The following is a 14,865-nucleotide window of genomic DNA, read 5'->3' as shown; positions in this document are numbered from 1 at the left end:
TATATATATATATTGTTGACTGTTAAAAAGGTGTTATGAGATTTTCGCTGCTTATCTATATTCACTGATTTTGCTAGGCCTCTTATAGCTTAATGTTGTACCTTACGTGGTTTTATACTACTCAGTCTTCATTTATTTTTATTACTCACTGAGTTAGAGTACTCACTTTACTCCCTGCACCCCTATGTGCAGATTCGGGCGCTACAGGTCCTGCTCCTGAAGGTTGATAGTTCCAGCAGGTCTTCGGAGATTTACTAGGTAGATGCTTGGCGATTCGCAGCCCAGTGCATTCTCCCTCTATCTTAGTTATTTTTGATTCAGTTATGTAGTAGTAGATTAGACTTTAGACTTCTAGTATTGTTTTAGATGCTCATGACTGGTGACACCCCGATGTCGGGCTGTGTTGGTTTTATTTTCGCAAATTATACTGTTAAATGCTTATTTTGGGATTTTATTTCTGATTAAAGTCTTAGTGTTTATTGTTATTAATTATTTAAAACGAATTGGAAGTGTGTCGGCTGGCCTTGTCTTCACGAGAGGCGCCATCACGACCGGGTTGGGTTGAGGGTCGTGACATATTTATACCAAGTTTTTTCTTGTAAAATATTAGTCATTCTTTAAATGTTAAAATTGTCACTATCAAATTTTTAGAAGATATAACGCCAACTTTTTTTAATTTATTTTTAATTTGTATTATTTGTCAAATCTTTAAAGAATTGTGATAAAAAAATATTTTCATATTTTATTTTCAGTATTAAGTCACATAAAAACAACAATTTCTATTTCAACATAAATCCGGATAAATCACAATAAGGCGCTAAATAAAATTCCTTCATTTGTTAAGCTAACTAATGGGAATAATATTTATTATTTAAAAAAATCTTAAATTTTATTTTATAAAATAAATTATCTAATAATATGTATGTAATTTTTAAAATTTGTATATTCATATATATAGGTACACGCGCAAAGCGCGTACCCTAATACTAGTATTAGGGCAAGTATAATCCACCGTAAATCTTGAAGTCTTTAGAAAGGGGAAGAAATTCAAAAATAGCCAGATTTACAATTGGTCATTCAAAAATAGCCACAGTTTCAAAAGTCATCGAAATTTAGCCACCTTTCATGTAAAGATAAATCTGAACGAAAACATTGTTCAAAATCCAAAAAATACTCCAGCATAATATATTGGAATTCTAGTATAATATACTGGAACTCCAGTATATTATACTAGTATATTATACTGGAGCCAGCAAAGTATACCGGTCCAGCATAATATGCTAGAAGTTCATACATAGGTGCACCGAACTCCAGTATATTATGCTGGACCGGTCTCTGCTGCAGCAAAATAGTGGCTATTTTTTAATAACTTAGCAAACGCTAGCTATTTTTGAATGATCGGTCCTAAAACTGGCTAGTCCGTGCTATTTTAACTTAGAAAGGACATTGTTTAGGTTGCGTAATAAGGAACTAATTAAGACCATAGAACTAGGGCTGCTTATCGGGCGGATTGGGCGGTTATTTACTCTTAACGATTTGGCTTATCTGTTATCGGCTTTTAAATATATTAATCTGCTAGCCACCCGATAAGATATCAGGCGGATTGGTATCGGTTTAGCTCTTATCGGGCGGTTTATCGGCCTAATTCAATCTATATTGCACATGACGCTCTTTGAGTTCAGAGCAGACTTACTTCCTTAGGACTTCGAAGCTGGAAAAGGAAAGACAGTAACTCATTATATCAGTAAGAACAAACTTTTGAAGCATAGCAGCAGGAGATAGTAATCTGGAGACTAGCCCATATTGGTTGAGTCTCATTTGTAAGCTCCCAGTCCTAATATTTCTCCACAATTTTATGGTCTTCTTCTTTCTGTTGCAGGGAGTTGGAAATTTTATCAGAAATGGAAAAAGACAACAACAGAATCAACAAAGCTACCCCCAGAATATGTACTACTCCTAGCTACCTTAGTTGTCGCATCTTCTCCTTCCTTCTTGGCTTCTGCCGGATCCTCATCAACTTCAACCTGTAAAGAGACAATATCACGAAACCACAAGGCGATAATGTAACGACCCGACTGGTCGTTTCGCTTTTTAGAACCCCGTTCCCCTAAATAAGACTTCCCGCGCTTGCCTTAACTAATTTACGACCTGCGGGGATGGTTGGTTCGGGATTTGGAGGAGTTTGGGTTGAAATAAGCACACTTGATCCCTTAAGATTTTCTTAAAAGTCTAAGTTTGACTTTGGTCAACATTTTTAGTAAACGGACCCGGACTCGTGTTCTGACGGTCCCGGAGGGTCCGTAGGAAAATATGGGACCTGGGCGTATGCTCGAAATCGAATTCCGAGGTCCCTAGCCCGAGTAATGAATTTTTGTTGAAAATTGTTAAACTGGAAATTCTAAGAATTTAATGAAATCGAATAATGCTTGATCATGTTGGTATCAGGCCCCTATGATGGTTCCGGAGTCCGGTATAGGTCCAATATAACATTTAAGACTTGCCCGCAAAATTTGGTGTCAATCCGAGTAGTTTAAGTACGTTTCGGCACGTTAGAAGTGAATTGAAGAACTTGAAGTTCATAAGTTTGATTCAATTGGTTTTAGGGGGTGATTCTTAGATTTAGCGTTGTTCGGGCATTCAGAGGGTTCGAGCGAGTCCGTTTTATGATTTCAAACTTGTCGGTATATTCGGGCGGGGCCCGGGGTTCCCGAGCGTCAATTGAGCGAGGCCCGAGTGAAGTTGGAAATTTTGGGAAGGAGCTGAAGCTCCAGCTACCTGTCATAACCGCACCTGCGGTTGGTCGACCGCAGGTGCGAGACCGTAGAAGCGGTTTTCCTCTCGCAGGTGCGGCCAAGCCAGGCCAGGCCTAAGCCGCATAAGCGACTATTTTTCCGCAGAAGTGGAGCCGCAGAAACGGCTTGAATCTCGCAGATGCGGCCCAACGGCCCAGCTGAGATTCCGCAGAAGCGAGCCCTTTTCGCAGATGCGGTGGGCACAGGTGCGGCCCATGACCGCAGATGCGGAAATCACTGAAGCAATGAGCTCATTTAATACGGGATCCAGGCCATTTTTGCCCATTTTTTACTCGTTTATTGGGCGATTTTGGAGCTCTTGAGAGAAGATTTTCACCTAGCATCTTGAGGTAAGTTCATCCTCCTTATTTCTAAGTTTAATACTTGATTTTTGGGTAGATTAACACACAAAGATTAGGAAAAATCAAGGGTTAGAGCAAAACCTAGGGTTTTGATAAAAACTTAGATTTTACCACAGAATTTGTTATGGAATGAAGTAGAAATCATATACTATTGATCCTTAGGTTATAGAGAACAACTTCCTTCGAAAAATTTCGGAATCCGGGCACGTGGGCCCGGGGCCGGATTTTAGGAAACTTATGTTTAAGGTTGGGAAATTACTTTAGTAATTAAAATGCGAACTCTTGAACTTGTATTGACTAGTTCCTACCTTGTTTAATTAGATTTGGATCGTTCGGCTCCAAATTGAGGGGTTTGAGCACATTCTTGGTATTGGAAGCACGTTTTGGAGCGAGGCGAGTCTCCTTTCTAACCTTGTAAGAGGGAATTATCCCCATAGGCGAGTTAATCAATCATGTTTGCTAAATTGTGGGGGCTACGCACACACGAGGTGACGAGAGTCCGTGCGTAACTACTAGTATGTCAATTGTCCGGGTAGTTTAGGACCCGTATCATGCTATGTTTGTAAATGCCTATATTATTTCATGATTATGAGATCATTTAGAACTTGTTAGGAGTTGGAAACAATGTATAGAAACGCATGTACTCACTTGATGACTCGTATGAATTTATTTGATTATGATTGTGCCTTATATGCCCTCTTGATGATGATTGATTATTTGTGGATCAGGCCGATCGCCTCGATAGAAATAGATGCATCTATGGTTCGCGCCATTCGACCCTCTGGCAGTGCACTTTTCTTTTTATGTTGGACCGGGCCGTACGACCTCGGCATAATGTGCGCATGTTATCTATGTGATTTCATATTCATGACTAGTCTTATTAAATGCCCTGAAATGTAAATACCTAATTATGAAATTGTCTAGGGAATGACTTATTGCATCATGCTATATATATATATATATATATATATATATATATATATATATGTGTGTGTGTGTGTGTGTGTGTGTGTGTGTGTGTGTGTGTGTGTGTGTAGTAAAACACTTCTTATATAATTGACCCTAGTAAGTGTCAAGTCTACCTCTCGTCCTACTTCTTCGAGATTAGACGGGATACTTGCTGGGTACATATTGTTTATGTACTCATACTACACTTCTGTACTTAATTGTACAGGATCTCAGGCAGGTACATCTGGCTATCATTCTGGTGCGCACGTTTGATCGTAGTCCGAGATTCCACGGTGAGCTGCCCCTTTTCCTATGCCGACCAGCAGCGTGATGGAGTCTTTTCTGTATTTTTGCTGTCAATTCTAGTTCTGACAATAGGGTAGACTATTCTTTTGTATATTCTACTAGATGCCCTTGTACTTGTGACACCAGGTCTTGGCACACACATTAGTAGACTATTCTTTTGGGGTTGTATAACTATTTCGGTTTGATGTAAATCATTTCTTGTTTTAAAATTTAAATTAGAGTTTGCGCTAACTGTTTTGGAAAAATAAAACAAAAACTTATTAAAAATTCTGCGTGGCTTGCCTGACAACGGTGTAGGGCACCATCACGACCTGGAGTGAAATTGGGTCGTGACAACATGGTATTATATCCAGCTTACATAACGTGGAACGTCAAAAATGTAAGACCCCAAGCATGTTTTGCGGCCGTAGATAGAAACAAGTGAATTTAGGCGTTAGGGTTTCTAAATTTCTAATAGTAAATTAGTAATAGAGAATAGAGATAGAGTACTGGAAGTGGAAGAAGGATTTTTGATTATTTAATATATATATGGATAAAAATAAATTTTATATGTATATATATATTCTTAACGGGTTAAAGGATTATCCGTTAAGAAAATTAAATAATCCATTCCCAAACCGATAAGCCGTTAATAAAAAAATTTTAATCCGTTTTCCGTCCGTTAAACCGTTAACCCGATACCAATAAGCCATTAAGCTTCGGTTTCGGTTCGATTTTCGGTATCGGTTCGATTTTGAACACCCCTACATAGAACCATTTGACGCGTGATTAAGGCATGTTAATTGAGAAAATTCACTATCAAGTGGCTTCTGTCCTGATGGCCCAATGGGCTCTTGCTAGGTAAATGACATCAGGTAACCACTCTAAGTATTTCGATTTATGAATTAGCCGGTGCCTTTGAATTTAATTTTTTGGAACAAAAATATCTTAAATTATTTTCAAGTTAAAGTTTTTTGGTTTAAAATTTGAGCACAAAACAAAATAATCACCAATTTTAAATAGCATTTCTTAGAATGGCTACGTGTGCACTTACCCCAAAAGTGTGTTTTGAGTAATTTGTAGCAGTAGCGTAGTACGTAAATTAATGATGGGAAAGTGATCCGTGTTATGATTACATCATTTTCAATAGTCGAGGAATTATACAAAAGGTAGATCTTGGAGAATTAATTTGTTCAGTTCTCTGCATTTCAAAAGAAGAAGAGATCATTTAAGAAATGGAGTTTGATACAAGTCCCATTAATCGATGTTCCAAAGAGCATGAGAAGATCTATCAAGAATGGTTCAATTTCGCAGATTCAGGTAAAATGCTACCTTTTTTTCCCCGTGTCATTCAAATAAGTAAAGCAGAAACAAAGGAATTTGGAATAATGGTGAATTATTTATGGGGTACAGATGGAGATGGACGTCTCACTGGAGGCGATGCCACAAAGTTCTTTGCCATGTCCAATTTGCCTCGTCCTGAGCTCAAGCAGGTTTGTTTCTTTTCTACTTCCTTTCTTTTATGTTTGTGAATGCTTCAATAATTAGGTGTTAACTGTTTTTTTTTTTATCTTGTTTAATTTGAATATTTGCTATCCAGTACTGTTATCATCCTCAATTTTGAATAGCAGTATCTTTATTACAAGGGTGGTGTTTAGGTCAAGTTACCTGCACCTCAAACTATTCCACTTACCTGCTACCTCTCACCAGCAGCAAGCAAGAATCATTTAACTTTGACCGGCAAGGTTTAGACAGATAAGAAGAAATCACATACATTTGAACGTTTTTTTTTAAATAACTGTAGTGTCCTATATAGCTTGCGCTTATCTCAACTAATTTCACGGGATGCCTGCTGCATCTCATTAGCACAGATACCGGGTAACTCTGTCCACCAAGCCTTGGACAGATGGAAAGAAATCACCTAAGTGTTCATTGACCACTAGGCCACGTTTGAACGTCTCATAAAATAAGTATGTCTAAGGCCTTCCATTTCTGGTATTTGTATTAAATGGTAAGTTCTCAACTAATTAGCTTCTCAGAATCTAGGTGCGCCTTTTGTAAAGGCACTTTTCGTTTCCTTCTTCGGTTCAAGAGGTAACTTGCTAACTTGATCTTCGCGACGCATTAGAATGACCAACATATCACTCAAAAGAACTCATGAAAATGACCTACGATCTAGAATGCTAAGCAAAAGATGAAAGACATGTGAGCAAGCTGTGAAAATCCTCAGGTTTTAGGCCTTCTCTTAAAGGTTAATATCGTCAGTTGGCTCATTGATAATCATATTCAGGTTGCTATCCTCTTCCGGGGGCTAAAGTGAACAAGATTGAGGCAGATGTTAAAGTTAAAGTATTTAGATAACTTCTAGTGATAAGCAGAATTAAGTTTAAACGGCAAAACAAAAATCTGAGCAAAGGGAAAACTGACCTCTCCTCCCTCCCTTGCACCTAAATCCTTAAATAAGGTATTTTTTACTTGAGAAGTCCTATTATCTAGCTAGTTAACACATAAAGATATGTGACCAATAAATCGTATTTTGACCTATGTACGAACCTTATATTAGTAGCTTGTGCTGAATCACATAGACCTCTTAAGTTTGCGGTTTCCTCCCAGTTTTGACGATTCATTTTCTGCTGCTTAAAATTGTTTCAACAATTTGTTTCATTTCCCTTCTTTTCCTAAGGTGTGGGCAATTGCAGATTCCAAGCGACAAGGTTTTCTCAGTTTTAGAGAATTTGTTATTGCAATGCAGGTACTACTTCTTTGTGCACTCTCATTTCAATTTTTCGTTAATTCTAGTCCATCTAAAGCAGAAATCTTTCTTTGCTTTTTGATGTGTAGTTGGTCTCTCTGGCGCAAGCTGGCCATGCAGTAACCAATGATCTTTTAAATGCTGATGGTAACTTGCGTAATTTCATGTTTTTAATTTAGAAATAATAATGTACTGCGTTTGTATGACTTTCTTTAGCTTACATCATTCTTCTAAGAGATTAATCTTACACATTTGAAATCCATTGCAGTTGAGTTTGAAAATTTGCTACCCCCTGCAATGGAAGGTCTGGATGTCTTTCTTGCTGTAAGTATTCTAGATTCACCTTCTACCTTATTTTTCGTTTAACACTGAAGTGACTGAACTGTAACCTTATTTATATCTTTTTAAACAGAAGAAGAAGCCCATGCCTAAAAGCGAACCTGATCAGAATGGTATTTTACCTCATTACACACAAGAACTTATCCTATCTTTTCTTTCTTTATGGTCTTGGGGTGTGGGGAAGGGAGGTAGATGGTATGAAACTTATCCTATCTTTTCTTTCTTTATGGTCTTGGGGTGTGGGGAAGGGAGGTAGATGGTATGATTGCTTCTAACTGTTTGAATGGAGAAGCAGGTAGTGTTCCTGTCCCGTCTGCACCAGCAACTAGTTGGTTTTCTTCATCAAAATCTGCAAAGAAGGTGAGTGTGATTACTCTTTTTAAATAATATCACTCTCAAAATCTTGCATTTTTTTGCTTATTCACAGCATATTTTGATATGCTATACAACTTTCGTAAGTTACCAATAACATACTAAAATTATGTATACCTATCAAAAAAGGGAAAAAACATATTTAAATTCTGCATTATGTGGGGTTACCCATCGAGCTAAGTTGTCAAGAAGTATCTTTGTCCTTTTCCATTAGTGTGAAGTTGTTTGATTTTATTTTGTAGACTGTTGGTAGAAATTATTGCATGAGTTTCTCCTATCCCAAATTTCCCGATCACATCTTACAACACTTCATGGTATGTTAATGCTTAGTTCTTGGTTTGCTCCTAATGCTTCACTTTTTTCATCTGCCTACAGGTCTCTTTAACCTCTGTCACATCAATAGTTGATGGACTGAAGAAGTTGTACATCCAAAAGCTAAAGCCGCTAGAAGTCGCATATCACTTTAATGATTTTGTCTCTCCATTGTTGGTAGGTGGTGCATTTCACTTCAGTGTTGCTTACTTTAAGATGTTGGGAAATACTTCTTGCTCTTTTTCCTCCCCTTCAAGAATGCTTCCTTTTTATTAATACGGGAAAACTTGAAAATAGTGATAGATAAACAGCTGAAGTGCTATTGTTATGTGCTGTATGTGATAGGCGAATAGTGATTTTGATGCCAAGCCGATGGTCATGCTTTTGGGTCAATACTCCACGGGCAAAACCACATTCATTAAACATTTACTCAAAACCAGTTATCCAGGTTAGCTAATACTCCTTTTTACTTGTGTATGTCTCTTGTCTATGTGCTTAAGAGGCTCTTGATTACATTGTCGCGTCCTCTATGTCTATAGGTGCTCACATTGGTCCGGAGCCTACAACAGATAGATTTGTGGTTGTCATGGTATTTTCGCCTTTCTTTACTCTTACTGACTGATTTGTGGTTGTCATGGTAGTTTCGCCTTTTACTCTTACTGACCACTCTGGTCACTCATAACTGCTTGGATTATGGTCCTGAAAAGAAGAAATCTATACTTGTCTCTGACAAGAGTTCAATGCCTTCCTCCATTTAAGTGTCCCAACATAAGGCCCACTTTAAATGACACTTCACAGTTTATAATTTTCTTTTCTTTTATATTCTACTATGTATGTCTCTATTTTTCATGTGGGAGTTCAGATTTCTGCTGCTTTTCGCAATAGTTTCACCAATATGATACATGCTTGGGAATGATTTTCTCAAATGTTGTGATCACTTTCAACTGTGTGATACAGAATGGGCCGGATGAAAGAAGTATTCCAGGAAATACAATTGCTGTTCAAGCAGATATGCCATTTAGCGGTCTGACAACTTTCGGAACTGCATTTTTGTCAAAGTTTGAGTGTTCTCAAATGCCGCATCCTGTGAGTTATGGATCAATTTACTTATACTAAAAAATGAAACAACCTTTAGCAAAACTCAGAAAACTTTCAACTCCTTTTTTCCTGAAACAACCTCTCTCGTGTTAAAAAAAGTTGTTGGAGCATATTACTCTGGTGGATACTCCTGGAGTTTTATCTGGGGAAAAGCAGAGAACACAAAGGAGCTATGACTTTACTGGTGTGACGTCCTGGTTTGCTGCCAAGTGCGATCTCATCCTTCTTTTGTTTGATCCCCACAAGCTTGATATAAGCGATGAGTTCAAACGTGTGATTGCTTCTCTTCGAGGCCATGATGATAAGATACGTGTGGTTTTGAACAAGGCTGACCAAGTTGATACTCAACAAGTAAGGCAAAAGTTTTTTTCTTCTTTTTTTTTTTCCTTCATTCATGTTTTCCGCCGATTTCTGGACTATGCTACTGGTTTGATTTCATCAATTGATCTCAATTTCAGCTTATGAGGGTTTATGGAGCATTGATGTGGTCTTTGGGGAAAGTTCTAAATACTCCTGAAGTTGCTCGCGTCTACATAGGGTATGATCTCTGTATTTTTACAGCTAATCCAATAACTGACTTGAATGGGCATATTTTGGCCAACTAAATGTAATTGAGTTGCACCAAAACGGTAGTATGAAGATAAATATATTAATGCTACCTGATGGATTCAGAACGTGGTAAACTAACTCTGCCTCACTGTTGGGTCAAACTTTTGGTAACATATACTAAGTCTAAGATAAATCGCTTGGGTTTTCAGGACTTGAAAGTGTGCACCTATGAGACGTCACATTTGCTTACTAGATCTATCATGTGTTTAATATAATTGACCAACCCACACAGTTGCTCCTCTCTCTAAAGCTTAAGTGCAGATTTAATCTGAACACTTCAAATTAAATATGAAATATGCATGTTCATTTCGGATAATGTCTTCAAGTCATTAGTGATATTTCAATTTAGATGGAGCATATATAAAATTTTCATTTCCATTTGGAGTTTTATATTTTTCATTAGCATTGTGATGTTTCGCTTGCACAGATCATTTAATGACAAACCAATGAATGAAGCTGCTACAGGACCACTCGGGAAAGAACTTTTTGAAAAGGAACAAGATGATCTCCTTACAGACTTGAAAAACATACCAAAGAAGGCTTGTGATCGTCGTGTAAATCCACAACCTCATATCGAGTCTTTATATTGCTCATATACTAACAATACTTTAAACAAGGATTGAAAAGGAGGTTTTTATTGTGTACAGATCAATGAATTTGTAAAACGTGCTAGAGCTGCGAAGATACATGCATACATAATTGGTCATCTCAGAAAGGAGATGCCTGCTATGATAGGCAAAGCCAAGACACAGCAGAGACTCATTGATGAATTGGAAAAGGAATTTGGAAAGGTTTAACTCTCTCAAACCCACTCGCACATTTACATATTCACTAATCTGTCATGTACACGTTCACAATGTTTATAATGTCTATACTGAGCACTAGTATTGTGTGGTAATGGCCAATTTGTCCCAAACAGGTTCAAAGGGAATTCCATCTGCCTGCTGGGGATTTTCCAAATGTTGAACATTTCAGAGAAGTTCTCGGTGGTTATAGCTTTGATAGGTTTGAGAAGTTGAAGCCCAAGATGATACAAGATGTTGACGATATGCTTGGTTATGACATCCCTGAACTTCTCAAGAATTTCAGGAATCCTTATGACTAACGAGGCCTAGTGCTGTTACAGTTTGCAGTTATATTTGCCTGAATTTTGTTTATTATATGACTAACTCATTGTATGTTGTAAGTTGTAACCTTATTCCTCTTTGGTCTCTCACATTGAGAATTTCTGCAAAGAATTTGGGTTCAACAGGGATCAATCAACCCATACATACTATCAGCCGGCATTTGTGGTGGCACATAAACACATATTCTTCAGAATTTTGAATACAAGAAGATAATTAGTTATGTGTTAGCATGTGTCTTTCTTTTCTCTTGTTATTTTCTGTAAATCAAACTGGAGGGCTCACATGAAAAGCAAAAGAAACTGCACTAGACTCTGAGGTATGCCCGAAATACCAAGAAGTTCACTGAAAAATACATAGGAAAAACTTACACCTGGTGTTTACACCTATAGGTTATCATGATTAAATAAATACTAGGTAAAAGCGTGCATTATTTAATTATGATTAAGTAATATTAGTGTATATAAAAATACATGTCATGTATTTATTAAGTTGTTGGAAACATCGAGTTTCATAGTGCAGGAAGTGGACTCACAATATAACGATTTGGGACTCAATTGATTTAAAGATAAGATAAAGTTGTGCATTAGCTAACTTTGGTTAGGTGATATCAATGTATGCTATATATAACTATCATGTAATCAGCATTGTACAACTCAGATGTAGACTCAAACATGAACCGATAGTATATGTGCTACACAACCTTTTCATGGAATGGACAAATTAAGTGGGTGTTTGGACATAAGAATTGTAAAATACCAAAACAGGGTGAAAATTTTTTTCAAGTGAAAATGGTATTTGAATCTAGAATTGCGTTTGGATATGAATATAATTTTGGGTTGTTTTTTGAAATTTTGTGAGTGATTTGAGTAAAAATTTTTAAAAAAAGCCTTTTGAAGTTTTTCAAATTTCCAAAATGAATCTTTAAGCGAAAATTGAAAATTTTATGAACAAACGGTGATTTCGGAAAAAGGTGATTTTTTTTTGGGAAAAAGGGAAAAATTTCTTCTGTCTAAATGGGCTATAAATATGAAAGAAAATAAAAGAAGTGAAAAAGAGTAGAAAAGAGAGCTCAGAGACGCTGTAGTATCATCCTAGAATCGGATAACTGCGGAGACCCTTTTATCACCGCACGGAGCGCCAGAAATCATCACGGCTCTTTCATGCACCAGCCGGGAATCGAACCCGGGTCTGTACCGTGGCAGGGTACTATTCTACCACTAGACCACTGGTGCTTGTTGTTTCATTACGTATTTTAAACTTATAATATATTATGAACTCTAAGCTGTGGCACAGCACATAAATGAACGGAAAAGGAATTAGCCTTTGCTCGTAGACTCGTAGTTCGCAAATCTCATTCCTAATCGCGCGAACTCGCAGAAACGACGAGCACCTAGGTCTGTGGCCTTTCTCCCTTCTTATGCTCACTTCTCTCTCTGCAACCCTGACTTACTCGGTGCGGTTTCTCTTTTCAGAGTGAACTTTTTGTTGAACTCAACATGTTTGATGAAATGCCTCTTACCTTTTATAGTATCCAGTTGTGCTTATGCATTTCTCGTTTTAGAGTAAAGCTTTGATTTTGTTATTTGTAGGGAAACGAGAAGCTAACAAGATGCTGCCACAGCGGATGAAAAAGGCTATGACAGACAACCCAAAGAAATTAGCCAATTTGATTGACCTCGTAAATCTCCCTTCAACACTTAGAGAATTCATGGGTCAGTCACAGACTTCTCGCTTAGGTTGTTTTAAACGTGTCTGGTCTTACATCAAGGAAAACAATCTCCAGGTATTAACCATATTAGTAAGCCGCATCAATGAGGACATATCATGGTTGATAGCTCTTCCGTCCCATTTTATATTACATTGTTGAACTTAATTTGAAGTTTAAAATATTATTTGACTTGCATATAACATTATTGATCATTGGAGAATGTTAAATTAATGGTTGTAGAGTTGTTTTTGAGAAGAGGCGGATTCAGGATTTTAAGTTTATGGGTTCCGGAACACAACCCTTTTGATTATTGGATTTTGGATAGATTTCGTAACACAAATACCTGATTTGAGCCAAGGTTAATTTTTTTTTCTGCTAAACCCGTAGCTGAAACTGTAGACACGCCTGGTTTTGATAGAGAACATCATATCAAAGTTTAAGTTTGATTAGTTTAATGAATTTGAGTTTTTAGAAAGTTGTAAAAGTTAAATGGAATGGTGTTAAACATTTTGGAACATCTCAAAAAAGGAATAATTGCCATATAAATCAGGTCAGAGGAAGTAGTTACTTGTATTTATATATTTATTATTAAATGATACTCTAGCTGTTTAGAATCTGCTTGTTTGATCATTGGCATGGTTTTCTTGCAAACAATGTTCTGAAAATTTCTTCTAAGATAGAGTGAGAATATAGCATTGAGACAGGCGGAAAGTTAGCTAAGCACAACATTAGACTAATGGGTATATATGTTTGATGTGTGTCTGTAAATGACCATTGCTAACCTATATCTACTCTGGACCGTGGAGCCAACGCTAACATGTATAGATAACAGTCAATCACTTCTGCTATTGGCTTAGGCTTATGTATAAGTTTACTCTATTTCTTACGTCAGCAAACATATTCTTTTTATCAAGCAATTTTTTTCCTGATGCATAGAGGAAATAGTGGTTCATTTTTCCCTTCATTTAGTCACTCAGTTTTTCTCATGTTGCGTAAAATTTGCGCCCACTTTGATTTTTAGATGATTTCACTTTTTGGCTGTGGTTGTGGTCCATCAGTTGTCTGCATGCGAAACTAATGTGGTGCATACGATTTGTAGACATTTCTAATAGGTCTGTAGGAAGCTGTTGTAGATATTTCTCCCGTCTATGTGCTTGAAATATTACATTTGATCAGTTTTAGACAGAACTGCATATGGTTTGGCTTTATTGTGACTTTTCTGTGATGTTCTGCTTTTAGGATCCAAACAACAAGAACTTAGTTAATTGCGATGAGAAGTTAAAGAGTATCTTGTTGGGTAAGCCCCAGGTTGAGCTTACTGAACTACCAACACTGATCAAGCTGCACTTCCCTAAGGCACCAAGATGATCGAGTTTGTTGTAATGTTTGGTTGATGTGCTTATCCTTGATTTTTTACTAGATTCCATGGATTTTATGAAGCACTTAGATTACACATCTTGGTAAAACGGCTTGCTTACTGTTCAAGGTTCTACAAGTAGAAACATGTTTCATCTTCTGTGGATCTCCACAGTTGAGACCATATCTCTCTGTGTAATTTCCTCCATTTTTAATTGTTTTGGGTAATCTTTATCGTATCTCCTTTTTATCTGTATCACTCTCTTTACCATTATGAGTTAACCAGGCTTCCTTGATGAACTTCATATTAGGAATGAGACTGTCTTCATCTTAAGAGATTGTTGATAAGCTCTGGCTCTTTCAACTATTGTGATTCATTCTTGGAATGCTTAAGCTATTGGTACGAGTTACACAAATATCACACCTGTATATTTGTGAAAATATTTTGCACATTATTCAGGATAACATATTGTAATAGAAACCTGATTCATGATTTTATAATGGAAACACTGGAAACTAAATGTAAGAATTAACAAACGCTCTTAGGGGTGGTTAGCTACTACAATAAGTCCTGGATAGGTGTAATACATATAATAAGTTACATAGTGTTGGTCTGAAAGGCGGATATAAAGGCTTCAAATAGAAAGTGCGTTTGTTTTGCAGTCGGTATGGCTTTTTTGCACTATTCATGTACATGTCCACCACCCAACCTAACTTTTTGCACTCGTGTAATGTGGCAGGGTACTATTTTACCACTAGACCACTGGTGCTTGTTGTTTATTTTGTTTACCATAAGGTGCTATAC

General features: G+C 37.1%; 2 protein-coding genes and 1 non-coding gene across 4 annotated transcripts; 2 read left to right on the top strand and 1 right to left on the bottom strand.

The window, feature by feature from the left end:
* The first annotated feature begins 5,319 nt into the window (after positions 1–5,319).
* On the top strand, positions 5,320–11,223 carry LOC109237778 (EH domain-containing protein 1-like). Its single transcript, XM_019404149.1, has 16 exons — positions 5,320–5,707; positions 5,801–5,880; positions 7,071–7,139; positions 7,229–7,286; positions 7,408–7,463; positions 7,552–7,591; positions 7,774–7,838; positions 8,226–8,339; positions 8,508–8,610; positions 8,702–8,751; positions 9,120–9,248; positions 9,360–9,611; positions 9,719–9,798; positions 10,297–10,423; positions 10,517–10,660; positions 10,789–11,223. The coding sequence occupies exons 1-16, from the start codon at positions 5,623–5,625 to the stop codon at positions 10,972–10,974; spliced, it is 1,638 nt and encodes a 545-aa protein (XP_019259694.1). The 5' UTR covers positions 5,320–5,622; the 3' UTR covers positions 10,975–11,223.
* Positions 11,224–12,157: 934 nt separating this feature from the next.
* TRNAG-GCC lies at positions 12,158–12,228 on the bottom strand. The gene has a single exon. It is a non-coding gene; the product is annotated as a tRNA-Gly (tRNA).
* A 57-nt stretch (positions 12,229–12,285) lies between these two features.
* Positions 12,286–14,365, top strand: LOC109237776 (upstream activation factor subunit spp27). Of its 2 annotated transcripts, none has more exons than XM_019404148.1 (3): positions 12,286–12,390; positions 12,586–12,779; positions 13,944–14,365. In XM_019404148.1, the coding sequence occupies exons 2-3, from the start codon at positions 12,606–12,608 to the stop codon at positions 14,070–14,072; spliced, it is 303 nt and encodes a 100-aa protein (XP_019259693.1). In that variant the 5' UTR covers positions 12,286–12,390; positions 12,586–12,605; the 3' UTR covers positions 14,073–14,365. The 2 variants fall into 2 exon arrangements, with proteins under 2 accessions (XP_019259693.1, XP_019259692.1); XM_019404147.1 differs by having other exon boundaries at positions 12,309–12,449.
* Positions 14,366–14,865: the final 500 nt, after the last annotated feature.

The sequence above is a fragment of the Nicotiana attenuata genome, unplaced genomic scaffold (genome assembly GCF_001879085.1).
Source record: "Nicotiana attenuata strain UT unplaced genomic scaffold, NIATTr2, whole genome shotgun sequence".
Classification (NCBI taxonomy): Eukaryota; Viridiplantae; Streptophyta; class Magnoliopsida; order Solanales; family Solanaceae; genus Nicotiana; species Nicotiana attenuata.
Note: the sequence above shows the minus strand (reverse complement) of the source record. Positions and strands in the feature narration are given on the sequence as shown.